General features: G+C 38.8%; 1 protein-coding gene across 8 annotated transcripts in view; it reads left to right on the top strand.

The window, feature by feature from the left end:
* Nucleotides 1-26,628, top strand: part of VPS13B (vacuolar protein sorting 13 homolog B) — a 370,069-nt gene that overhangs the window by 20,510 nt on the left and 322,931 nt on the right. For all 8 annotated transcript variants that reach the window (XR_008331404.1, XM_053395521.1, XM_053395520.1 and 5 more), the window contains exons 4-11: nt 11,669-11,786; nt 11,997-12,164; nt 12,580-12,761; nt 15,443-15,617; nt 20,187-20,443; nt 23,469-23,564; nt 24,420-24,542; nt 25,013-25,150. Coding sequence is in view for 7 of the 8 variants with exons in the window: in XM_053395521.1 (XP_053251496.1) it covers nt 11,669-11,786; nt 11,997-12,164; nt 12,580-12,761; nt 15,443-15,617; nt 20,187-20,443; nt 23,469-23,564; nt 24,420-24,542; nt 25,013-25,150 (1,257 nt within the window). In the remaining variant the exon portion in view is untranslated. The remainder of the gene's footprint in view (nt 1-11,668; nt 11,787-11,996; nt 12,165-12,579; nt 12,762-15,442; nt 15,618-20,186; nt 20,444-23,468; nt 23,565-24,419; nt 24,543-25,012; nt 25,151-26,628) is intronic.

The following is a 26,628-nucleotide window of genomic DNA, read 5'->3' as shown; positions in this document are numbered from 1 at the left end:
TTTGGTTTAATTTCCTATTAGACCTATTTCAGGGCATGCAACTGGTGCTCTTTAACTCATGGAAGAGTTTTTTGATTCAGTGGATGCTTTCGCTAACAGAAGTGGAGTGCAGGTCATTTTTGCTGATGCACCCTCCCACCAAGTGCCCCTTGAAAATCAGCTCTGGATAGAACAGTGGGGAGGGTGGTGTGGGGCTTCAGAACCAAGAGAAACAATAAAAAATTGGCACCCATCTTCTGTTCATGGATCAGAGCCTTTCAGTGAATAGAAGGGCATCAGTTGTAGTCCACTGTCATTGTATTTTTCCTTGTTAGGAGATGGTAGCCTGGCTAATAATTAATATCGTATTGGCCTGAATATAAGCCACACCTTTAAAATTCAGGGGGGGGGGGAGAGACAATACCCGAATATAAGCTGCTCCCTTAAAATTCTGCAGGCACTCACACCCGTTACGTTTTACCATATGTCTGTTTCAGCAGCGATAATGTAAAAGCCAATTTTTGTAAGGTCGCGAATTTAAGCCACACGTTAACTCTTCACAGTCAGAATTGGGGGGGGGGGGAGTGAGGCTTATATTCAGGCCAATACGGTAATCTGTTTACTGGCAACACTTTGGTAGGTACTTGATGGAGAGCAGTATATCATAGAATTGTAGAGTTAGAAGAGACCATGAGGGTCATCTAGTGTAATCCCCTGCAATGTAGGAATCTTTTTCTCAACGCAGGGCTCAAACCCACAAGCCTGAGATTAAGAGTCCCATGCTCTACTGACTGCGTTATTCCAGCTCCAGTCTGTCCCAGTCAGTCATAACATTTAAAGTAGAAAGGTCATGGAATGTGGAATAAACACAAAAATGAATCCCACTCTCCCCATAAGCATGCATTGAAAGGGTGGGGAGAAAGTTCAAAAAATAGTAAAACAACAGGAAAGTTTTATTTCCTAGTCTTAGAATGGTATGGCTAATTCATGATCCTTGTCTGCCAAATGCCCATTAATCATCTGCTATCACAATGATGTCAGGTGATTGGTTGCTTTGAAGTCCCCACTATTTGCAGTTAAGTGATTCGATGCAGAAGGGGGTTCCTTGTGCAGAACTCCCCTCATGAAGGACGCTTTGCGCAGACATTATGTATCTGAGGGAGTTCCTTTGGGAAACCAGTGGGTGCTCTCCCCTGCAAATACACAACCAGGAGAGCACTTAAGGGCTCCCAATTTTTATCGACAACCATGTATCTACCCGCCCCATACTGACATCACATATAGATCCACTATACATTTTTCACTGTAGCTGAAGATGCACCTCTTTACCCTGGCCCATGACACTTTTTCAAGTATATTTTTTTAATGACCCACCCAGTTATTGTGATTGCAATTTGTTTTTAATTGCTTTTAATCTTGAATTTTAAATTGTTGTGACCTGCCCTGGAACCTTAAGTCAGGTAATAAATAAGGAAATAATGCCGGTTAGGTGACTGTGGAATTTGAATCCCTGGCAGACCTGGTTTAGCCTGTGGGCCAGAGCACCCCTCACCTCTGGTTTATTGGAAGGGAAACAAGCCTTGTTCCTGCATGCTTCCTTTTGGCATGCCTAGATTCAGCATTGATATAGGCAGGCACGTCCTACAGGTAGATCGTGATCTACTGGTAGATCACTGGATGTCTGTGGTAGATCACTGGTAGATCACTGTCAGTTTTTAACTCTGTTTTTTACCTGAACCCAAAAAAAGGGGTAGATCACTGCTAGTTTTTAACTCTGTGAGTAGATCGCAGTCTCTTGGGAGTTGGCCACCCCTGATAGTGGTTTATTAACCATAGTTCTCCATGATACCCAAACCAGGAAACTTTGTTTTAACCACTCCTCACAGAGCAAGATATCTGCCAGATAATACTGTAATAATAATAACTTTTACTTCTATCATAGTCTAGCTGCTTCATGAATGTTGCACATACGCATGCATACATAGTCTTCTATTCTGGACTACACCTGTGATAGACTTAGTGCAGGAACTTAATATCAGGACTTAATGCAGGAACCTGTTTCCAGTGCTGGAAATTGATTTTAGAACACTGTAGGAAAGAAAAAATAAGTTTGTAGCTGGTTGTGTGCAGAATATTCTAATTTTATTACTGAATAAAAGTATTCACGTAAGACATTTTAAATTACTGGTTCCTTTGAGAGTGAACAATTTACGTTTCTTAATATGTTCTGCTTGCTTAGAAAACTGTGGTTTAACAAACCACCATATGTGGGCAAAAGCTAGGTGTGAAAGACAGCACATGAGAACAGGGCTTGTTCTGTATTCCGTGGTGAAATTTAAGAGCTATTTAAGTAGCACTTCAGTGCTAGCGAAAGATGTAAAACAACAGAGGTGTAACATACTAAGGGAATTTTCTCTTTGCAACTGAATTGGCTAAGAAATTTAAGAATCAATGTAGATAGATGCAAAAAAAGTTAGGGAACAGTGATTTTCCTTGAGATTAAGTGTATACGGCTTTGGAAAATGTTTCAGCAAACGTAATAGTGTTTTCTATGCTGTTTAAACATTGTGGAATCTATTTTTCATGAGCCTAATAAACTTTAGTTTTATTTGCCACACAGAAATTATTGTAACCACTGCTTTGTCCTCAATAAATCAAAAACCAAAAACTCTGCATTCTTTTTGAGGCTGTGGTAACTAACAGAGACCCACATCATTGTGAATAACATGGTAATGGCCTAATTCAAACCAACTTTTGAGAAAGAAGCCAGTGTGTGCTAAGTGAGGTATTTGGAGACAGTAAATGAAGTGACTTAATGATTCACGGCTTTAGAAAATGAATCCTTTCCCACCAGTAGTGTCAGGATTCAATTAATATATTGCTAAAGTAGGCCTGTGGTGTTCATAGAAGCATGTGATTTATTCAGACTCAGATATGTTACTTTAACATTTCTAGTTTCGACGCGTGGGTTCCATTCCTGATAAACACAGAAGATTAATTCTATGGGCAAGGAGAAACCCTTGAATCCCATGGCGTTTTGGCAGGTGGAGTGCAGCTCATCAAGGATTTTCGAAATGAAGAATTCCAGCCCAAACTGGATGACTCACTGGAGATCTGCAATGGGATCTCCTGTCTCTCTGATGCTGAGGGCTGATAATGAGCTGAAAAGCAGGATAGATATGATAAAATAAAAATAAAACTGAAGCAATGTCATGTCTTAACAATTTTTTAAAGATCTAACGTAATCACTCTTTCTGTGGCTATTGGTGGTTCTACATCTTAACTTTCTAGCAGTGTTGGCCTTATGCTTTCTCAGATTATTTTTCTGCCTTTACTGGTAACACAATTTTTGCTGGTAATAGTGATCAGCAAGCATTGTACAAAACTTAACCTTTTTACAGAGAAGAATGAGAGGCTAAATCTGCTCTGCGCTCTGGGGGCCTAGGAGATCTTGCAGCTCTGGAGTTCACAAGGCCCAGAGCAGGGGTCAGCAACCTTTTTCAACCGTGGGTTGGTCCACTGTCCATCAGACCATGTGGTGGGACGGATTATATTTTTTTGGGGGGGGGGGGATGAAGGAATTCCTATGCCCCAGAAATAACCCAGAAATGTGTTTTAAATAAAAGGACACATACTACTCATGTGGAAACACGCTGATTCCTGGACCGTCCGTGGGCCGGATTGAGAAGGCGATTGGGCCGCATCAGGCCCATGGGCCTTGGGTTGCCTACCCCTGGCCTAAAGTCTAAGAGGAATTTCAAGAGAGAAAAAAATATATGGAAAAAGAACAGTTACCAGAATCCAAATTTTGTAGAAATTTTACACTTTTCCAGCAAGGAGTCTGAACCCACCTACACACTACCCATAATTTGAGGCCATTCCTTTTCCTGGTAGTACAGATCTTCAGGCCAAAGCAATGTCCTTATATAGTCCCTTTGAATCCACTTGGGAATCGTTAGGACCTGCTTGGTGATAAAAGGGCTTAAGGCTGCAGTCTAGACCTTCCTTATGCTCTCCACTCACTTCAGCTGGCTTCCTGCTGGCTGATCATATCTCACTGAGATGTGGACACAGAAGCAGATAGCATATTCCAAAGGGATCTTTGCAAATATATGGGCAAGAATAGCGCATGAAATAAGTTGCCCTCCAGGAAAGGATACTGTCAATGCTAACTGAAATAAGCAAGGTATATGACATCCTTTAGCTTTAAAGTTGAGACTTTCAATATTTTGGCAATTATTTGATGTGTAGGAGAATAATTCATTAATGTTTGCTCCTGCCTTTGATTTAGAGATCTGCCAATGGAACTATTTGATTTCTGGCAACTCGGCAATAGAGTTGAGCTTTACAGCGCTGCATATATAATTGACTGAAATGCTGCCATGGGATGCCTGTGGGAGTTCTTTTCATACTAGTTGGTTTGGCTGTCGCTCAGGGAGTTGCTTTCAAAACTGTTTCAAAACTATTTTGGTAAACTTAAGGATCATATGAATAATGAGTCACATTGTAAAACCGAGAGCCCTGAGCTCTTGCAGTCAGGGGATCACTTCAAAAGTGGACAGGAGCGCATTAAAGGATTCGAGATCACTTGTATTCTTGAATCCAATGTTTTGATTACCTTCATAAAACTCATTTTCTTAACTGAACAAAAGCTGCTTTAAGTGGTGAGCACTGGCTTGGCCTTCTAATTGTAAACTTGTTTATATTTCTCTGGTTTTTTGTGAGACACTGAATGCCACAGTCCCTCTCACAAAGTATTTGCGAAAGGTTATTATTTATATATTTTTTAGGAGTTTGGTGACTGTATATTAAAACGTAGGGTTGCAGTCCTTCTCACACATTGAATTCAATAGGACTTACTTCTGAATAGATGTGCAGGCTAGCACTAATAGCTACAAAAATTCCAAGATATTGCAATTCTTACATGTTTGGTTCTGTACACATTTTAGATCACCAGTTAATTTTATAACAATAGAATTTAGCATGTCTGTTTGCTACACGTTGCTGTTACAGTAGATCACAGAAAACTGTCGAGCAAAATTATTTTGCAACATATTTAATGCTACTATTATTGTTATTTCCTTTATAAATTGCTTCCCATGAAGTATCCTGAAGCAATTTACAATATAATAAAACACAAACACACACACTGTGTGCAAACCTTGGTTATAGCTCATGGATTGTTTGGAGTGAGACAAACCACGAGCCTGGTTTGGATAGTGTGTTAAGACAAATCATGACTTTGCTCATGGCAGCGAAGCAGCAACAGGACAGGAGGAAGAGCAAAACTGCTTCAGTCTCCCATCAGGGAGTCTGTATGTTTGCATGTTCACACCAAGACATAGGTTGACTTAGCATTCTGTGCAAATCAGCTCACTGTGTTCGATCATTTAAGGCTTTCCCCTCTCAAATTATATTTTTATAAACTAGAAGAAACTAAACCTTTACTTCACATTTAATGTGCTGTTATATCCTGCAGTATCTTCACGTAGTCTCCCTGCAAATGTAAGCACTATTAACTTAAAATGCTTTTGATCCAAATCATCCTCCAGAGTCATTTTTAAAGCACATTTTTACTACTTGCTGTTGCTAAATCTAGCAAAATATTTATTTTTGGGTAGAGAAACATGATCCGGCATCTCCAGGAATATTTTGGGTTTATCAAGATTTACAGGATTTGCTTTTCTGTCTTTTTTGGGGAAAGTTCTCCATACCTATACACTACTGATTAATTTTCCATGGCATTAAAGATATTCCTGACTATGACAACCTAGAAATATAGAAAGCCCAAAGCTGAAGTTCAATAACTCACAATGGTGTAAAGTGATACAGATTTTAAATTATTTTGGTGTCCAATTAAGTCAGGAGTAGACTCATTGAAGTAAATGGACTTAAGATCATCATGACATGCCACGCTTTGTTTGGGCTTTTGTCATCTTTTGATACTGCATATTCTCATTGAAAATATCCTGGTAAATGTTCTAGGTTTCTCTTATGTCTTTAGTAACTGTTATAGCCATCCTAATTCCAAAGCCCATGATCCTAATTTCTCCATTTTGTTGCTCCAGTATCAATACTCTGATTCGTCCCCCTTTAACCATACCAGTACATATTATTTTAAACTCCATGAGCTATGACTTACCTGTTAAGACCCAAAATATTTTATTATTATTATTCAGTGTGTTTATTTCCACTCCAAATTATTTTAAGGCTCTCCTGAGATACATTATGAAGACTTCCATAGACATTTCACCTTGCTTTTAATTAGGTGTGCTGTATTCCTTTCCAGCAAAGCTACATGTCTGTCAAATTGCACCTGGTTTTCATACATCATTATCTCCTTCCGACTTGTGAGAATATTACTTCTAAGGTCATGCCATTGAGTTTGTAGTCTTATCCTTGCATTTCTACATCAACTGTATTTGTCTGAGGAATTAAGTGACACCAAAGCCATGCATATGCACGCTCAGCACAACGTTTGCTTTTCTTTTGTTTCTTCCTTTAAACATGTGGCTCTGTTGTTGCCTTGTAGAACCTAGAAAGCAGGAAGCTATTCCTACTCTTGATTTACATACAGTGGGAAATCTAAACTAGATTCTTAATCTGGACCATGGAGAACCTTGTGGTACCCCAAAAAAGATGTATGTGGGAGGAGTCAGTCATGCGGCGGAATGTCAGTATATAACATGAATTAAAGCAATTTTAACATATATAATGACAGAATAATACTATACTGTAATAGTAAAATTTGACTCTACCTTTGCTACAGACTATTACCATGGTTTGCTTTAATTTGAAACTTTAAATTATTTTCTCTGTAAACACTCAATACTCCCCAAGCTGCTTCTATCTGGCATTATGTACGAAAATTGGAAGATGCATCCAAGATTTTACTTTCCCACACTTCCCTTTTCCCCTATGTTACTTGTAAATCTTTCTTACTCCATTCTGTTCACCCTGCTTTCCATATTTTTAGTAAACCTAGTTGAATACTGGAAAGCAACTCTTTGTTTTTTCCTTTTCCCAAAGTTTGAAGATTCCCCACACCCATTCTTCTTCTTGGTTCATCTGAAATAAGTACTTAATAAAAAATAATTATTATTTGCTGTATGGCAAAATAATCCAGATAATTCAGTAACAGACAGAGAGAGACATGTGAATATTCCTTTTCATGTAGGCTATAAAATCTTGCAACCTTGTGCATAATTTTTCAAATGAAATTATTTACACTTAATGGATGATTATGTATCTATTCAAATTATGTAGCATCCAAAAATAAATATTGTAACTTTTAACAATTTAGAGTGCAGTAATCAAGACTTATTGCACTAGTAAAAACTGCTTGTAACCAGTTTGAAACCAGAGTTTCAGATATTAAATGGGGTGTGCATCCTCTGGGTTTGTATTAAACATGGTTCATGCTGGTGCAAACCATGATGAACCATGGCTAAGGACAGTGGGAGGAAATTCCTGTGGGGGTGGATAGGGGTTGCAGAAGTGAATTCATGACCCTGGGACCAGCTTCTAAACTTCAACCCTGTTAAGGGCCTAATGACATTACATCTTTATTTCACTCGATGCTGATTTGTATTCATGGGACAGTGCTATTTGAAATTGGTGTGTTTAATGTGCTTCCTTGTGATTTATATTTTTTAGCATAGCATCAAAATGTTTAAGCCTTTTAAAGTACTGATGATTATTTTTCCAAATGTCTATGTTTTCATTAGTGTGCCTTAGCTTTTGGTGTTATTTTTGGCAGCAACTGAGCAGAAATAATCTTGTTTTCAGTTATTTGATTTGTATGTAATCCAGGACATTTTATTTAATGTTAAGCCACTTAAAAATGCTACTTGTCTCTGCTTACAACTTATGAAGGAAGTACCAAGGCCTGGCTCTATCGACTTGGGATTGAGGCCCTTTGGATCTTAGGCCAAATTGATCCAGTGAGGATACAGCCCATTGGTTGCCTTTCCGTTATCGAAAATCGAAACCACTTTCTGTCTCAGGAATCATAGAGGATGCAATAGGAAAGAGAAAGGGGGGGTACACGTGTATGAAGAGGGGTTGGTTCTTTAATGCATATATATTGCTGTTTTTCCTGCTCCTGCCTCAAATCTACAGAATGATTTCAGAAACTTACTGGGACCTGTGCTAACAAATGCAGGATAAGATGCTGGCATGTGCGGATATAACGCTAAGTTACCTGGCATATTGTCATCAGATCAACTTGCAGCCCCCGACTCTTATTCACTGACATCTGTCTCAGGAGAGCACTTTGGAGATGCAGAAACAAATAAATATATAAAAATATACAGTGTTACCATATTTTTCTGTGTATAAGACGCCCCCATGTATAAGACAACCCCTGTTTTTTTAAACCCAAAATTAAGAAATTAAGTTGTTTAGCTTTTTTGGGGGGGGGGGTGGAGGTCACTTCTACTAATTGCTCACCTGCCTGCCTGCCAGTCGCATACCTCACTGCAGCCGCCAAATGTCTGCTTGCTCACTGCCACCAACAGCCCCCTGCTCACTTGCCGCAGCCGCCAATCGCCTCCCCGCCTTGCCACAACTGCCAATCGCCTGCCCGATTGCTACAGCCACAGCTAGTCACCAGCAGGCCACCAGTCACCTGCCCAATCGCCGCTGCCAATCTCCTGCTTGCTGCTGCCGTTAATCACACGTTCCCCCCCTCTGCATTCATTATCTGTGTATAAGTTGACACCCAATTTTTGCCTATTTTTTAAGCAAAAAGCATCTACTTATACACGGAAAAATACGGTATATTGTGTGTTTATAATATATATGTAAATATATACAAGCATAATATATGTAAATAAATAGTGGGCAAAGTAGCATTATTCACCTCAGAAACCAGCTTTTCTCCTTTGTGAGCTGTCCCTCAAATACTGGAAGCACTGTCATCCCCTTTATCTTCTCTATTTTTCCAATAATAGTCATGCAGACAGAGAAACCTTCCATTTTACATACTAGCCACCTTTCATCAGGTGGCAGTCCCAGAAGTGTCAACGCAAAAAGACTCTTAAATATTTATAAAATTAAAGTTTGTCTGTGTTTTTTTTTAAAATAAAACCTGCTTCATCACGAATGCCATAGTTACAGGGGGAAACTCGGCAAAAGTAAATATGAGAGAGGTGGATTGTGAAACGATTATAGGAAAAAGTATTTAGAGTTCTTTCAGATTTAGGCACCTACAATCACAACTAAAGCTTTTTTGGAATAATTCCTACAGTTATTGAAACCTTTTCTTTTATGAAATCCTCTATTTGAATTCAAGCTAATAAAATGGGAAAATATCATTTACATTTCTTAAACTTTAAAATGTTTGTCATATGCTGTGACCTAGATTTATTAGACTGTAGTAGTTTTAGTGCATTTTGGCTGGGAAGTGTGTCATGACATCAGTGTAATCTATGCAGTATGTGATTTCAGTTGGTCCCAGTGTTAAATATTTTCATAATTATGCTGGTTTTGGCAGTTAACTTGGAACTTTTAATGAACATGTTTTATTTCTGGGCTTGTGAGCAGCCACATATGTTTCAAAAATTAATTGTGTGTTTTCAGAGTTAACATTGAGCAGAAATATGTATGACTGCAGATTGCTTTGACATAAAAGGTCTAAATAGCAAAATAGTTCTTGTAAGGTCATGGCCGCATGTAATAATTAGGGTTTACATATTGTGTTAAAGATGTCATTAGCTGTTGTTCACTTAAACAATAATATTTTGAGAGCTTCGCTTTGGGGTGATTCCTCCCCCCCCCCATGTTGATAAGAGCAAGCATAACTTGGTCTGCATGTCACATGACCCAACATCTCAAACAGGTGGGAAAGTCGATCTGGCTAGTGGGTCCCGTTTTGCCAGGTGGCAAGCTGTGCTATAGAAGAAAAGCCAAGCCAAGCAAGGTTTGAAGTTACCGCCTGGCCAAGCAAGGCTTGAAGTTCTGCAGGGATCGGCTGTATGACTGAGTTCTTAATGGGAATCCTGGTTGCATGGCTGACCCAGTGGGCTTGGAATCGCTGCCTCTTAGCTGATAGTTGGTGACTTCAAGCCCTCTTTGGGCAGAGGTCAGCTGTGCTACCCAGCAGTCTTGTTCTCACTGCCAGTCAGCCGATCAGCCGTGACAGCAAGTCTTCTTTGCCAGGGAACCATCAGGAGTACAGCTTGAGGCTTTTGATTTTCTGTTGACAGCCACATCTGTGCTTGCCCCACATATGACATCCAGTTTGGGGCAGATGTGCATGGTTTGTGGGAAGACTGTCTCACATATTAAATTGGGATCCATGCTGCGCCTTATTAGGTCTGTGGGTCAGAGTGCTACTACAGCATTCCATAGAAGCCAGCACTTTTGATTTCTTTCTCTCCCAAACAAACCACAAAAGGAGGTCAAGGACAAACCTTAGCTGCCTCTCATGGATTGCTTTGAGAGAAACAAAGCGCAAGTGCTTTTTTGCACAGAACGCTAAGCTAGTGCTGCAGTTAGTTTTCTCCTGGTTTGGCAAAAGTAGGTGTGGCGTGGCTACACTTTGAGCAGCATGCACTTGTGTGCTGCTCTTGCATGGTAAACTATAATGTATTTTAGGCTATGGCTTCCTATGATGTGCAAACAGGGCCAGAATTTGATAACCTTAAGATACTCCTTTTGAATCCCACATTCTTCAGTTATTAATTAAATAGAGATACAGTGGTACCTCAGGTTACATACACTTCAGGTTACATACGCTTTAGGTTACAGACTCCGCTAACCCAGAAATAGTGCTTCAGGTTAAGAACTTTGCTTCAGGATGAGAACAGAAATCGGGCTCTGGCGGCGCGGTGGCAGCAGGCGGCACCATTAGCTAAAGTGGTGCTTCAGGTTAAGAACAGTTTCAGGTTAAGAATGGACCTCCGGAACGAATTAAGTACTTAACCCGAGGTACCACTGTAAACATAAATGCAGGGCTTTTTTAAAGCTGGAACTCAAAGGAACTCAGTTCTGGCACCTCTCAGGTGGGCGCCATTGACATTCTAAGAGAACGAGGGAGTCATTCATGGTGAGTTCCGGCTCCTCTTTTTCTAGAAAAATAGCACTGCATAAATGACTTTTTCACATAAATACAAAGAATTGAAAGAGGTGTCAAAATACCAAGGTTCTTTGTTTATTACATTAAATAATTTTATATTAAAAAGAGATATTTCCATTGAAAGGGAGAATTCTAGGCATCTTACACTGTATAGATATAGTATCCTTTTGTATTGTTGTGAACAAGTACAAACGGCCATTGTGGTGGTCGTGTAACTGTAGTCTGATAAATTTAAGCCATAACCCCCTCTAAGCATGCATATATGGTTCTTTGAAACTGTTCTGTCCACCAATCCAACCATTATAAAATGTTTAAAATGGGATAAGCAATTATAGAGCACCGTTGTCAAATTGTTAGCACTTTTGTTTGTTTTCATTATCTCGTGGTCAGCAGCTTTTGTTTCTAAGGTATTAGACCCCAACTTATCCATTCTGCTATTCATTCCTTTCCCTATTACATATTTAATTAGTTTGTATCTTTCTTACCTTTGTTACTTTTCACTAGCAATCTGTTTTTTATTCTTTATTTTCTTAAAAAAAAAAAAAAATTCCCCCCACTATGTTTTTTGGCCGTTGTGGATGCAGTATGAACATTTGTTAACTTTTATAGGATGATCATGAAAGCTGTGGTTCAAGTTCAACAAATCGTAGTACCACGGAAAGTGCAAAAGCAGCAGTGAAACCAAGAAGAATTCAACAGACTACTCCTGACCCAGATTTACCACCAGGTACTTTGTGATAAAAAATAATATAGTTATTTTTAGGACTCTGTTCTTTTGGCAGTTGTTAGTTTGCTTGAATCGCAAGAAGCCTGATGTTTTGTTTTATTTAAACACTTGATATCTCTTCAACTGGCAATTTTATTTTTTTCTGTATTTGGTAACTTGTTGGTAAGGTTCCCAAGCAAATGGTTTAATAAAACCATGATTTCTTTTTAGGCTATGTACAGAGTTTGATCTGGCGGGTTATAAACAATGTCAACATTGTCATCAATAATCTCATACTCAAATACGTGGAGGATGACATCGTTCTGTCAGTCAATATCACTTCAGCAGAATGTTACACCGTGGATGAATTTTGGGATCGAGCATTCATGGACATATCTGGTAAGCAGACTATTGAGTTTTTAAATGACATTGTACATTTTTTTAAAGATAATGTTCTAAAATAATTTTGCAGAAAAAGTGACCAGAGAGACAAAATATTGATCTATTTTAGAGGTGAGATTTATTCTCTGAGTTTCCCCATTGAGTTCTTACAACACGATGCATTGTACAGCTTCAAGCTTTTCAGATTCTGCACAGACTTGAAGCAGATACCAAGTAGGCGGCATTTGTAACTTCCTCACTCCTGCAGTCTCTCCAGTGTTTTGAATAAAACTTTGGATATGTTAAACTTGTGAAGGGTCCTTTAAAAATGTTTCTATGTATTAAGTAGTGCGAAATAAATATGAGCGTTTGCATGGTATTTACTTTGCTTTATCTGCTAAGAACTGAGCAACATTTTTCTTCCTTTTGAAAGCAACTGATTTGGTCCTAAGGAAGGTGATAAATTTTTCTGACTGCACGGTTTGCCTAGACAAAAGGAACGCTAGCGGCAAGATTGAATTTTATCAAGATCCCCTGCTTTACAAGTGTTCGTTCAGAACTCGTCTACATTTCACTTACGATAATCTTAATTCTAAGATGCCATCCACTATTAAAGTAAGTACTTTTCTAGATCTTTTAAATTTGATGTATGTATGAATTGTTTTTCACCATGTACTCCTAAGAAAAATGAAAATCGACCACCTAAAACAGATTAATTTCTGCTCTGCCTTTGGGGACCACTAATTTCTGAGCCTCCAGATGTGAACATTGGGTGGCTATAGCCGTACCAGGACTTTGTGTCCCAGGAATAGTAGTTTGGCTACTATTTTGTAGCGGGTTACTTCAACCATTCCATACATTTTTTGAGATACAACTTCTAGCCTCAGTATGGCTAATTCATCTTAATTTAGCTACTTCTTCATAGTGTGAGCTTAAGGATACTTAATTCTGGTACTTGTATGGATAATAAAAAGGCTGACTGGGGTAATAGATAAGTGAGAATTCAAAAATATTATGATGTAATTCAAGGTACTTAATAGTCTTTAATGAGATTGTGTATTCTAATCTACTTCAAGAGAGGATGCACGTACTGTATGTGGGAACAGTGGTGCCAGAGCAATCTGAAAGCCTGTAACAGCATGTACTGTGGGTGTTTTGTGAATTTTTGAAATTAGATTGAGAAAGCGAAGTATTGTCTGTTCTGAACATGTTTCCAGATGTGTCCATGAGTACTGTAGTTTATCTGTCCCTGTGTGCAGCTAATTATCCTGATACTATTGATGCCAGATGCCGCATAGGAGTTGTTTTGCACATACATTTATCCAGTAGCATGTGGCTGTAGGGTCTTAATTGAGACTAACAATTCATTATTAGGTACTTAAAGCTATTCAGTTTAGTTTCAGTTTGTTTAACTGTAACAAACTTTCTCCTGTTTCTAAGCCAAGGATTGGAAGCAGATATCCAGAGCGGTTCAGGATCTGTAAGGCTCTTTCTAATCAATACAACTATCAATCTGGCATTCTCTGTGGCATTTATCCGAGCTTAATGTTCTCTTAGATCAGGCATAGGCAAACTCCGGCCCTCCAGATGTTTGGGACTGCAGTTCCCATCAGCCCTGACCACTGGTCCTATTAGCTAGGGGATGATGGGACTTGTAGTCCCAAACATCTGGAGGGCCGGCATTTGCCTATGCCTGTTTTAGATCTTCACAGTTTGCACTGCATGCTTTAGTTTCTAAATACAGTGGTACCTTGGGTTAAGAACTTAATTCGTTCTGGAGGTCCGTTCTTAACCTGAAATTGTTCTTAACCTGAAGCACCACTTTGGCTAATGGGGCCTCCCGCTGCCGCCGCGCCGCTGCTGCACAATTTCTGTTCTCATCCTGAAGCAAAGTTCTTAACCCGAGGTACTATTTCTGGGTTAGCGGAGTCTGTAACCTGAAGCGTCTGTAACCTGAGGTACCACTGTACTAAAACGGCGATAGGGAACCTTGTGCAGTCCAAGGGCTGCATTGCCTCAAGAGCAACTTTCTGGGGCTTCATCTTGGCAGGCAAGAACCATTATCACAGCTCAGTGACACATTCCAGCCTGGCAAAAACACTGAAGGAGAGAATGAAGCTGGCCTAGGGAGCAGTGTTGACTGGTGAGAGTATCAAGGACCCAGGCACTCAGCCTCCAGCCTGAGTTCCCCACACCTGTTCTAAAGTCTATGACAAGCAGTGTAGACAAAATTACTTGTCAGATTCTGGAATTGATATTTTCTCAACGTGTCTACAACTTTGCTATGCATACTGTAACACTAGATGGAAAGAGATGACAGCTAAAGTCATTTTGAGATATTTGTGCTCAGCAGCTTCTGAAACATAAACAGGTTCTTGTCTTCTATTAATCATAATAAACTCTGACATGCTAAATGCACTTCACTGCGGTACTATGTGGCTATTGTAGGTAAGCAGAATATTAAATCTTGGCCTTCTCTCTCTCTGAATCTTAAAGTTTGCCAAATTTTTGTTTTTGATCGAGGAATGAAGTTCAGTTGTGGGCTTGATCATTAACTTTCATGCCAGGTTTTAGCAGAGGGGATATTTTAATGGCAGAATCACAAACTTCTGACAGCATATAATGGAAATTTTGACACAGTCTTCACTAATGTCAATTGGTGCTGTGGTTCTAATAAGGAATTTTGTGTTTTCTATTCCTTCATTACTTATATAGATGGTTTTAATGAATTCTGAGTTACCATAAAGAGCATGCCAGGGAACATAGATTAGTGTGAGCATAATTATAATTACGTTTATAAATAACTTGCCTGGTTATCTCTCTTGGTGGCCACAGTTCCTCATCAGGGTACCCTGGAAAATCTGTCATTAAAAATGAAATTAACACAATGTTTAACATACTTCATAATTACAATCTTCATTTGCCTTAGATGTATATTAACATTTACTTTTAAGATCTGAATTTTGTCTCTTGTTGCTTATGTGGAGCCTGGTCCTATATGCATGTTTAAGTCTGACTGTGCTCAACAGAATTTATGCCTTATTATGCACAGGTCGCCATCTAAGACTGCAGGAGAAAGGCACTACTGCTTGTGCAAGACAGTTCAGCTGAATTCTTATAATTTCGCTGTCCTACTGCAACTTATGCTGTTCCAGAGGATCCATGGTTGCACAATCGGAGTTCCATTCATTCTTCCTTTCATGTATTGTAGGGGATTGGGCCAGATTACCCTACGGGGCCCCTCTCAGCTCTACATTTCTTTAGATCCAACTCAATGCTTTTCTCTGTACTTGCAGATCCACACTTTAGTAGAAACCCTGAAGCTCTCCATTACTGATCAACAACTTCCTATGTTTATTCGAATAATGCAACTTGGAATTTCACTCTACTATGGAGAAATAGGCAACTTTAAAGATGGAGAAAATGAAGACTTGGTTTGTCACACTAAGGATGTTTTGGGGAACATCTCAGGTAAGACAGACTGAATTTGTTCACAATCCTCCAAAAGCATCAGAGAAATTACAGTTCAAGTGCAGATAATGCAAAACTAGTTGTTACCTAGGTTCTTGGGCAATTTTGTAGATTGGTTTGAGATGATTTAAAGACATAATCACAACTTCATGTTTAATTCTCCTATTACGGTTTAAATAACAAGTAATTATTCTGTTAGCTTCCTAAGGAAGCTATATGTAAGATTGTGAAGGCAGGTCTTCTATGGAACAATTTTTCCAAGGTTAAATTGGAACTTTGTAATCCATTCAAAGGGATGCGGGTGGCGCTGTGGGTAAAACCTCAGCGCCTAGGACTTGCCGATCGCATGGTCAGCGGTTCGAATCCCCGCGGCGGGGTGAGCTCCCGTCGTTCGGTCCCAGCTCCTGCCCACCTAGCAGTTTGAAAGCACAATTAAGTGCAAGTAGATAAATAGGTACCGCTTTCTAGCGGGAAGGTAAACGGCGTTCCGTGTGCTGCTCTGGTGCCGGTTCGCCGGAGCAGCTTCGTCACGCTGGCCACGTGACCCGGAAGTGTCTGCGGACAGCACTGGCTCCCGGCCTCTAGAGTGAGATGAGCGCACAACCCTAGAGTCTGTCAAGACTGGCCCGTACGGGCAGGGGTACCTTTACCTTTAATCCATTCAAACAATAACATTGTGTATTATTTTTAGGGCAATGACAAATATTTCAAATTGATTGCAATCTGTGTTGTATTAAGGGCTTGATTCTTTTCTTGGGTTGGTTAAAAGAGCTCTGTAACTGAGTTTGAGGGCCTCTGTACTAAAGGATTGCCACCAGTCATTTTCAAAATATGTACCAAAACATGAAGTAAACAGTTCAAAATTCTTTCTTATTCTTACCTTAAAAGTACCTGGAATAATTTTACTCCGATACTCTAGATTATTCTGTAAATCCCATATTTTAATTTATTTAGAAGTAGTCAGTCCTCAAGTCACATCAACTAACTTTATTAAAGAATTGATTTAATAAGTCAATAGAGCAGTTTGCATCAGAAACTATGTACTAAGTATTCTTTTTCATTATTTATGGCACCTCATTAGTATTAAGTATCTAAAATGCAACATGACTATTTAGGCATAGTTGTTTGCTGCAACCTGCCATTTTTTGTGTGAAAAAATAGATATTTGCAAGAAATAATGTAGTTACAGCTTGGTGTGGTATCCCATGGTGCTGCTTCTGCTAACAGAAAGCATCTCTCAACGGAATGGGGAAGGAGGTGGTTTTTGATGACGATCCCTGCAGCCCCATACAGAAGCCCAAATTTATTTAACAAAATTTATATACCTATTGATTGTAGTAAAACCTCTTAAGTAGTTTACACAAAATGTTAAGATTATTAATAAAAAACAGTTCAAAACAATTCAAAACATTTTGAAATAATGAAAATTAACCGTAAAAGAGATTTAAACACATCAGCAGCTACATGCCTGGATAGGTTTGCCTAAACAAAAATGTTTTAAGCAGGTGCCAAAAAGAGTACAGTCGAACACCTTGCAACTCGAACGTTTTGGCTCCTGAACTCCGCAAATGAGTGTTCCGGTTCGTGAACGTTCTTTGGAACCCAAACGTCCGATGTTGCCTCCGTGGCTTCCGATTGAGTGAAGGAAGCTCCTGCAGCCAATCGGAACCTGCATCTTGGTTTTCAAATGTTTTTGGAAGTCGAACGGACTTCCGGAATGGATTCCGTTTGAGAACCAAGGTACGACTGTATGAAGAAGATGCCTGTCTTATGTCAAGAAGCTGCGAGTTCTAAAGTGTAGGCGTCGTCACACTAAAAGATTGATTTTATACAACAGTGGAATGAGTATTATGTGGCACCTGTATCAGTTCTGCAGATTCGAAGCAGTTGAGAGAGCACATAATGGGGTAAAGTTATCCTGTAAGTAAACTGGTCCCAAGCTATTCAGGGCTTACTGAAGAGGGTTAAGGAAATCCCTTGGGACAGATTCGTGAGGCACTACCAGTCAGAGAACACAATCCTGGCCTAGATGGTCTGACTCGCTGTAAGGAGCCCTTATATATTTGATTTCATTGTCCCGGTAACTAGGGTAGGCTGGCTGCTTTCACAGTTTACATTGCCTTTATTTTCATTGGTCTTTTCTTATAGGCTCTTTAAAAAGCACAAGATTCTGGAGGCACAGTACTTTTAAAGGGTTTACACATCTTGCAGAAAAATTATGGCCTGAGGCATCAGTTTGTCCGATTAATGTGACATGGCATATAGGAATCAAAAATAATCCCTACAGTTCCTATCATGTTCGGCTATGAGACCACCAGCTAATTCAGACTAATATAACGATGTTTTATTTGTGGGGAAAGGCCATTTATAACAATGTGAGCTTTTTCCTTTTAAAAATATGCATCTGGACCATAGCTCTGAGCAATGCTTTCACTGCAGTGGTAGAAAAGCCAAAAGCATCTACTTTGGTTGCTACTCATGTAGGAATGTGTTGAAGACTTTGTCTGCTTTTATTATGACCTACATTATAATATTAAATCCAATATAAATATGTATAGACAGGACCTGTGCCTAGGCAACATATCACATACCATTCAGTCTGTACAGCCTCTAGTTTTTGCATTGTTTGTACTGCCTTTCTCATGAAATAGAATAATGAGTAGAACAAAAATGATAACAAAGGAGATATTAAGATGCATAACTGATTGTGCCATTTGTTCCAAATTAATAAAGTGTGCAAAAAGTTGCTGCATGTATCTGTATGGTGGTGGTTAGTAGATATTTTCTTGTTGTGCTACATATTCTATGTTTACTCAAGTGTTTCATTTTCATATTAATTATAATTGCCTAATTTGATAAGCTTTGTGGTGTCTAGTTTGTATTGGTTAATGTTAGGGGGAAGAAGCCAACTCTACTTCACTCCCACTCAAGTGGAACTACTGGTATCTGTGGTTTGTGTATATGGTGGTTCAGGCTCAAATGCAAGCAGGACCCACTACCCAAGCAACCTCCTGTTCTAAAATGTTCAGGATAAACTCTGCCTTTTATGTAAATGATGGGGAAGATACTACAACATTCAGATGGTACTGCTGACTGTCCCATCTCAAAATGTGCAATCCCAAAGTGTCTGCATTAAATTGCCACCATCCCCTTCCTGACCTACTTCCAGATGAAAAAGATACCCCAACTGTGGTGAATTTGGGAAAATGGCACACACTATCCACAGTTTTCCAGGCTCCTCTGCAACATCTCTGCTACAAACCATAGTTAATTAAAAGTTCACACAGGTTTCTGAAGGTATGGATTTGATAACTTTATTCATCAGCAAAAGGTGACATAAATGAAACCTAGCATTTTCCTGCCAGTTGTCAATACCTTTAAAGGGATAAAATGGGAACATTTCTGCTGTTTGAAGGATGCCTGTTTGGACATAATATACTTGAAATTGTTCAAGAACAGTTAATCCTTGCGTTAAGACTGTGCTGGTGATGCTGCCAAGGCCGGGGTCCAGCTTGTGTTAACAGCCATGTAAGCACTGATTGCATAAGTTTAGGGATTTTGCCTGATGTTTGATATCAAAGAACCTTTTAAGCATTTGCAGTTCATTTGTTTACTTTTCCTGTTCATCAGCTCTGGAAACTGAGTAAACGTTATCAGCTAAATTAGGCTGGGATTTTAAAAAAAATTTCTAAATTGGTATAAAACACAGTATTTTTTGCCGTGTCTCCTCTGAAGAGAGTTGAATGTGAATTGCTCAAGTTCACTATGAGAATTCTGACAAGGAATGTATTTCATGACTTATGGAAGAGTGTATAGGGTGTCTTGTAATTTGCTGCTAATTTAATTCTGCAGTTTTTGATTATACTGGCTACTGTGTTCAGTAGTACATTTCTTTTTCATAGTCTATACCCTCCAACATTTCTCCAATGAAAATAGGGACATTCCATTCCATAATGATAATTTTACTGTTTATACCCTGCACACATTACTGGGTTGCTGCAGCCAATCTGGGCAGCTCCCAACATATATAAAGACATAAAAAATTAAACATTTTTTAAAAACTTCCCTATACAGGATTGCCTTCAGACAGCTTAGTGGGGTTGGATAACTCCATACCCTCCAACATTTCTCCAATGAAAATAGGGACACCCTAAGGAAAAGTGGAATATTCTGGGATCAAATCAGAAACCGAGGCAGCTTCCCTAAATCAAGTGTACCTTTATAGTTTGGATCAAAACGGATGATTTAGGACAAAATGAAAGCCAGTTTTCATAATTTTAATTAGAGTTCTAAATGTAAATTATTTAGTGTTCATCAAATATGACTTGGTTTGAAATGATACCAGGAATGTAATATAAAAAATATATTATAAATGCAGGGTGCCCAATCCACATACAGTGCACTGGGCCCAGGAAATCTTGTTGGCATCCCTGTTCATACCGCAAGGTATAGTATATATTGTTTAAAATACATGTTGTATGTAAGTATAAAATAAAATGCCTCTTGTTTCTAGTTTGTGGCTAATACTGTGTTTCAAGCTGAATAATCCCTGCTTTGCTTCTTTTAAAGGTGCAGAAGATGAAATAGGCCATGATATGCAATATATTTCTCCAGAATCTTATGTTCAACAAGATGATGATCAACAGCAGGGATGGGTGTCATGGGCCTGGTCGTTTGTACCTGCTATTGTGGGTAATGATGATGAAGACGGAGACTTTCTTGGAATAGATGATGGAACAACAATGAATCAGCATAAATCGCCGGCAGTTAAAGATCCCATTGTTTCTATAGGATTTTATTGTACAAAGGCTACTATTACCTTCAAGGTAACATTAAAAAAACCAAAAACAAACAAACCCATAAGTATATTTCTAGTCATTTTTGCTAAGTGCTCCGACAACAAAAATAGATGGCAGTATATGGTCATTAGTTCTCATTGCGGATAACAATGTATGCTGGTTCACATATAGTTGAATACCTTTAACAGTACAATCCTACATATGTCTATCCCTCTGTTCCCCATGATTCCTACACATGTGTAGATCATCTGAAAGCTAACTTTGTTAGTTTTCAGATGATCCAAACGTGTAGGCATCAACTTTAATGCTTCCAGTCAAGGAAGCTGATTGATCATTGGGTGTTACAGTAGATCTATGTTCTACTCTGGGGATATGAAGAAGGGAGCAAGTATATTTTCTCCAAGAGCACCAGTCTCAAAGCAGTGATTCTTCAACATCAACTTCGTTGGACTGTTCATGTTGTGCAGATACCTGATGATTGTCTTCCAAAGCAACTACAGTGGTACCTCGGGTTACATACGCTTCAGGTTACAGACTCTGCAAACCCAGAAATAGTACCTCGGGTTAAGAACCTTGCTTCAGGATGAGAACAGAAATCGTGCTCTGGTGACACGTCAGCAGCAGGAGGCCCCATTAACTAAAGTGGTGTTTCAGGTTAAGAACAGTTTCAGGTTAAGTACGGACCTCTGAAACGAATTAAGTACTTAACCCGAGGTACCACTGTACTCTATTCCAAACTTAAAAACGGAAAGCGTAATGCTGGTGGTCAACAAAAGAGGTTTAAAGACTCTCTCACGGCAAATCTAAAAAAATTAGTATAAACACCAACAATTGGGAAACACTTGCCTATGAGCGCTCCAATTGGAGAACAGCCTTTACCAAAGGTGTCATGCACTTTGAAGACACTTGAACTCAAGACGCAAGGGAGAAATGTGCTAAGAGGAAGGCACGCTTGGCAAATTCACACCGTGATCAACTCCCACCCGGAACCCTATGTCCCCACTGTGGAAGGATGTGTGGACCCAGAATTGGCCTCCACAGTCACTCCACAGTCACTTAGGACCCTCGTACCTACGGGACCGCCTCTCCTGGTATGCCCCACAAAGAAACCTACGGTCTGCAAATAAAAACATCCTGAAGGTCCCAGGCCTCAGAGAGGTTAGGCTGGCCTCAACTAGAGCCAGGGCCTTCTCGGCTGCGGCTCCAATCTGGTGGAACGCTCTGTCACAAGAGACTAGGGCCCTGCGGGACCTGACATCTTTCCGCAGGGCCTGCAAGACAGAGTTGTTCCACCAGGCCTTTGGTCAGGGCGCAGCCTGACTCCCTCCTCTGGCAACCTGCACAGAGTTTTGCTTAATGGTTGCCATCAACTTGATTTTAATTAATTTTTATAATGAAATATTTTTAGAATGTTGGTTTATTTGATTGTTTGATTATTTGATTGTTGTTAGCCGCCCTGAGCCCGGCTTCGGCTGGGGAGGGCGGGATATAAATAAAATTTATTATTATTATTATTATTATTATTATATTACGGACTCATTGTTAAAACCGTGTTTATTGAAGACAATCTTACTCGACTACGAGTGATCGCCAAAGAAAGAAAAAAAATGTTCTACTCTGGGGCTATGAAGAAAGGAGCTAGTATATTTTCTCCCAGAGCACTCACGTTCTTCACTATCCATGGATTTGTTCATACCTTTGTTATTTTGTACAGTAGTTGCCTGATCCTGTCAGTCACTTCTTACAGCAGACTTGTAGGATGAGCCTGCCCAGTTCAAGAGGAAAAGGGACTTCAGCACTTTAAAAAGATGTTTTATTTATAATCTAACATGGAACCCAGTGGCCTCAACTCTAGTTCGGATATTATTCCCACTAAATCTCATAATAAACTGCTAGTGTATACAGCGTCCTTTGCTGAAGTAGGTAAAACCCATTAAAGGAGACTTTGTTTTTATTCTTGTGCATTTAGCATTATACATTACAATAATTTTACCACATCCTAACATCTTGAATGTTATATCTTTTACACTATAAAATGGTATGCATAAGAGAATTATGCTGGCACTTAGAAGGAAAACATTAGAATTCATTGTTCTGCTTGAATGCTAAGAATGTATGGAATTAATTTGTGGTTCATATTTTGGTCAAAAACAAGCTCAGGTTTCTGCATTAGCATTCTGAATAGCTGATACCACTCCAGCTTAAAAAAAACCCCATGCCAAATTAAATGTTGCATTTTCCTAATAATGTCGAAAATTGTTCTTGCAATGTTTGAGTTCTTTTAATCAATTAATTGCTTTTCCTCTACAATGATTGCAGACAGCTGAAGGGCGGGTTTTTAAATCCTGTTTTCCTTGAGCATTTGCTTTATAGAACTTAGCTTCAAAACAGCAACCATGTGTACACCCAGTTGGAAATAGCTAAGTAATGAGAGCTTCTAGGAATTTTATGTTATAAGAAAATTAGAAGGAATTATTTCAGCAGTTAAAGATGCCAGAATTAGGAGCTGTTAGGGCTAAACATTTAAATGTTTCATTATTTTGCCCTTGTTTAATGAATGATGTTGAATAGTCAAAAGTGCACTATTGATCTCTTTTTGCTGCTTTATTCATGGTGATCAGAGCATAGACAAAAAGGTAGTATATTTACTTATGATTGAGGTTTGCAAGGGTTGCTTAAGTACATCCATCTTGTGAATTACTTCCTATGCTATTATAATAAACTGTCAAGTTTATTCTGTCAAGTTCATAAACTGAGTTGCACCTGCGTATCTGTTAGATTACCTTTTTATTCATTGTTTATGTAACCGAGAAACTAAAAATGTTTCAGTGGTGTTGTTTTTTTTAAATTGCGCCAGTACATAGATTAAAGTTGTTATTTTCTAGTGTGGATAATATATTGCAGCTGTTTTAGTGCACCTGTTTCCTGCCCAATCATAATCACCAATAGTAAAATTTAATTTGTCATCATCTTTTCTACACAGTAATAATAACTTATATGCAGCTAATACTAATGTTGACTAATGGTAAGTGTTTCGCATATTGTTACACAGCTCACAGAAATGCAAGCTGAAAGTAGCTATTACAGCCCACAGAAAGTAAAATCCAAAGAAGTAATATGCTGGGAGCAAGAAGGAACTACAGTAGAGGTAATTTTCCATTACTTCTGTATATTTATAGTAGATTTCTTGGCATCAGTATTTATTTCATCAGAATCATTACTTTGTACTGGCAGTTGCAGTATTGATTTTATATTCACTCATTATTGGATGGCTATAATAAAAACATAACTGAAATGGAGCCATTCTTGGACTTTAGCTGTAGTACTCTAGGCAGTAAATAATAAGCTCTCAAATCTAGTGTACATTATTATTGTTCTTTTACTTCATTTGTTTCTTAATTAAGTGCAAAAACTGACCACAATATTCCTGCTTATACATTCATCCACATAAATATTAATTTCGGATAGATAGGTGTGCATTTATTTATGTATTAGATTCAGACCCTGCCTTTCGTTCCAGAGGTGCCTAGGGTGGCAAACAAGGCATAAGATGATAAAAACGTATTTTAAAAATCTTAAAAAACAATTCCAGACTGGGAAAATCTCAACTTAGAAGCTTTGTTGATAGATGAGAATCTTCAGTAGGGGCCGGAGAGACAACTTAGACAGTGCCTGTCTAATATTCAAGGGGAGAGAATTCCAAAGGATAGGCTTGGAATAGCCTTGATTCTCATTTTTCTCTTCTGTCCTTGTCCCTTGTCCCGTTTGTTTTCTTTTCGTTTAGATTGTAAGCCTGTGGGTAGGAAATGTCTTGTTTTGATTTTATGTAAAGCCTCTCTTGGAGTGGAGTGCAAATGCTATAAAAAAATTAAAAAAATAAAAATAAAGACAACAACATGAAAGTTAGATAGGTGAACCCAACAATGTGTTGGTTCTTGGCTAGAAGCTTAACTCTCTTCCAGTTTCTTTATACACACTCAGCATGTTAACATTTTTTCCCCAGGTCCTCATGAGTGGAGAACCTTTCTTTGATTGCCAAATAGGCTTTGTTGGTTGCCAAGCTCTTTGTCTCAAAGGAATTATGGGAATTAAAGATTTTGAGGAGAATATGAATAGAAGTGATGCGGTAAGTACAAGTTACGCTTTGGTAGCTTGCAGACGTGCTTTGTTAAAAGAGGGCATAAAATATTTTTAGAATTTTTCAGAAGAACCCCAAAAGCCACATGACTGGCTCACACAAAAAAGACAGGTAGCCGTGTTAGCCGAATTAGACAAACCCTGAGCTTCGGCTCACATGTAATACTAAGCCAAATCATGGCTTAGCCCTTGGTAGTGTGACAACAGCAAATGCGGGGCGGTGTGGTAGGGAGTGAAGAAGCTGCAATTTCCAGCTGTCTACCAGCAAACTTGCTTGTTCACGCTTAGCTGCGGTTTGGCTTATCATTGTGCAAACAATACCATGGTGGTGATGGGGGAATGGTTTCTTCAAGTACCATGTTTATAAAGAAGAAATCAAATAACATGTTCTTTTGTTTGTTATGTTTTGTTACTCTCTTTCTATTCCCACTGATATATATTTTTCCCCTTTTATAAAAGGAGGCCTACTTTTTCAACTGTGGTGAAAATCTGAGCACAAAAGGGATGACATACCTCACCAATTCACTATTTGATTACAGAAGCCCTGAGAACAATGGTGTCCATGCAGAATTCATTTTGGATGCAGCCGCTCATAAGGTCTTAAATAAGTTTTCTTTTTAAATTTTGGATTTGTGCTCAGTGTTCATATCCTGTTGCTTATTTTGCCCACATCTATGTTCAGGAACTCTGATTATGGAGTCAGTGTTAACACCTTATTTCTACTATTTTGTCACTTAATGAGTGGATGAGTTATGTCATAATGAGCTGCTTGAATTTACTTTTCTTGCACATTTTACTTGAATGCCTAGAGGCCATAACTAATTTAGACCTTAGTCTTCTTAGATTAAGCCTTATTGAGCTAAGTTGGAAAATGATTATTCGATAGCTGGGATAGCTCAGTTTGTAGAGCATGAGACCCTTAATCTTAGGGTCATGGGTTTTGAGCCCCACGTTGGGCAAAAGATTCCTGCATTACGGGGGGTTGGACTAGATGGCCCTCGTGGTCCCTTCCAACTCTAAAATTCTATGATTCTATGAATGAACCACTTTTAGGGCTTCCGCTGGGATAGAAATTTGAAGAGTAAATAGATAAGAATCAGTCTTTAGTAGTGGGCAAAGGCACAGAGTGTTCAGTCTGGAGAAGAGAGACCATGGTTCAAATCTCCTTCAGCTATGAAGCTCACTGGCTAATTATTGAAGAGTTTATCTCTTTCAGCATAAGCTACCTTTAAAAAGTTGTTGTGAGTAAAAATGAGAGAACTGAGAAAGCTGCCTTGAGCTTCTTGTAAGTAGGGCAGGCACCTGATAAAAATGAACATAGCCTTAAGGCTTATTCCCGCTATAAGTTTTTGTACTCGGGCATGTGTATCAGAGTACAAATTGCTCAGGGTCGTATTCAGCTATGTTTTACTCCGAGTAAACCCATTGAAATGTATTAATATTGACTAAGGTCCATAAATTTCAATGGACTCTGAGTAAAACAGCCTCCAAGTTTTCACTCAAATATAAAGAGGTAGCAGAGGTAAAATTAGATACCTCTTCTTTTAAAATATTCAGTAGTATGGCTCAGATCCATTCCTAGTTGCCGCTTGCAAGTACTTTAGAGAGCTGCAGTTGATAGGAAACTGTGAATCTATACTCAAGTCTAAAATGCTGAAATTAATACATTAAAAAGAGATCAACTCTTTAATCCTTAGTGTGTCTGGACATTGAACTGGATTATTTGGTTTCTCTGTTTTTGTTTTTGAATGAGATGTGCCCTTGTGAATTGGACTAAAGGTCCATTTAGTCTAGCTTCATGCAGTGGTAAACCACAACAGCACAAGCAGGGCAAAAGCTTGTAAACCACAGCCTTCTTTTGCTGTAGGTCCCCAGCAACTAAAATTCAGTAGCATACTTCCTTTGAACATGAAAGTTCTATATAGCCAATGATAGATTTATCCTCTGTGAATTTGTCTAATCCCTTTTTCAAGCCCTCTAAGCTTGTGACCATTACCACATCTAATGGAAGTGAATTCCATAAATGAATGATGTGAATAAATACATTATTTTTTCTGACTTGAATCTATTATCAA

The sequence above is a fragment of the Podarcis raffonei genome, chromosome 7, assembly GCF_027172205.1.
Source record: "Podarcis raffonei isolate rPodRaf1 chromosome 7, rPodRaf1.pri, whole genome shotgun sequence".
NCBI classification, from domain to species: domain Eukaryota; kingdom Metazoa; phylum Chordata; class Lepidosauria; order Squamata; family Lacertidae; genus Podarcis; species Podarcis raffonei.
This window is presented reverse-complemented; position numbering and strand designations above follow the sequence as displayed.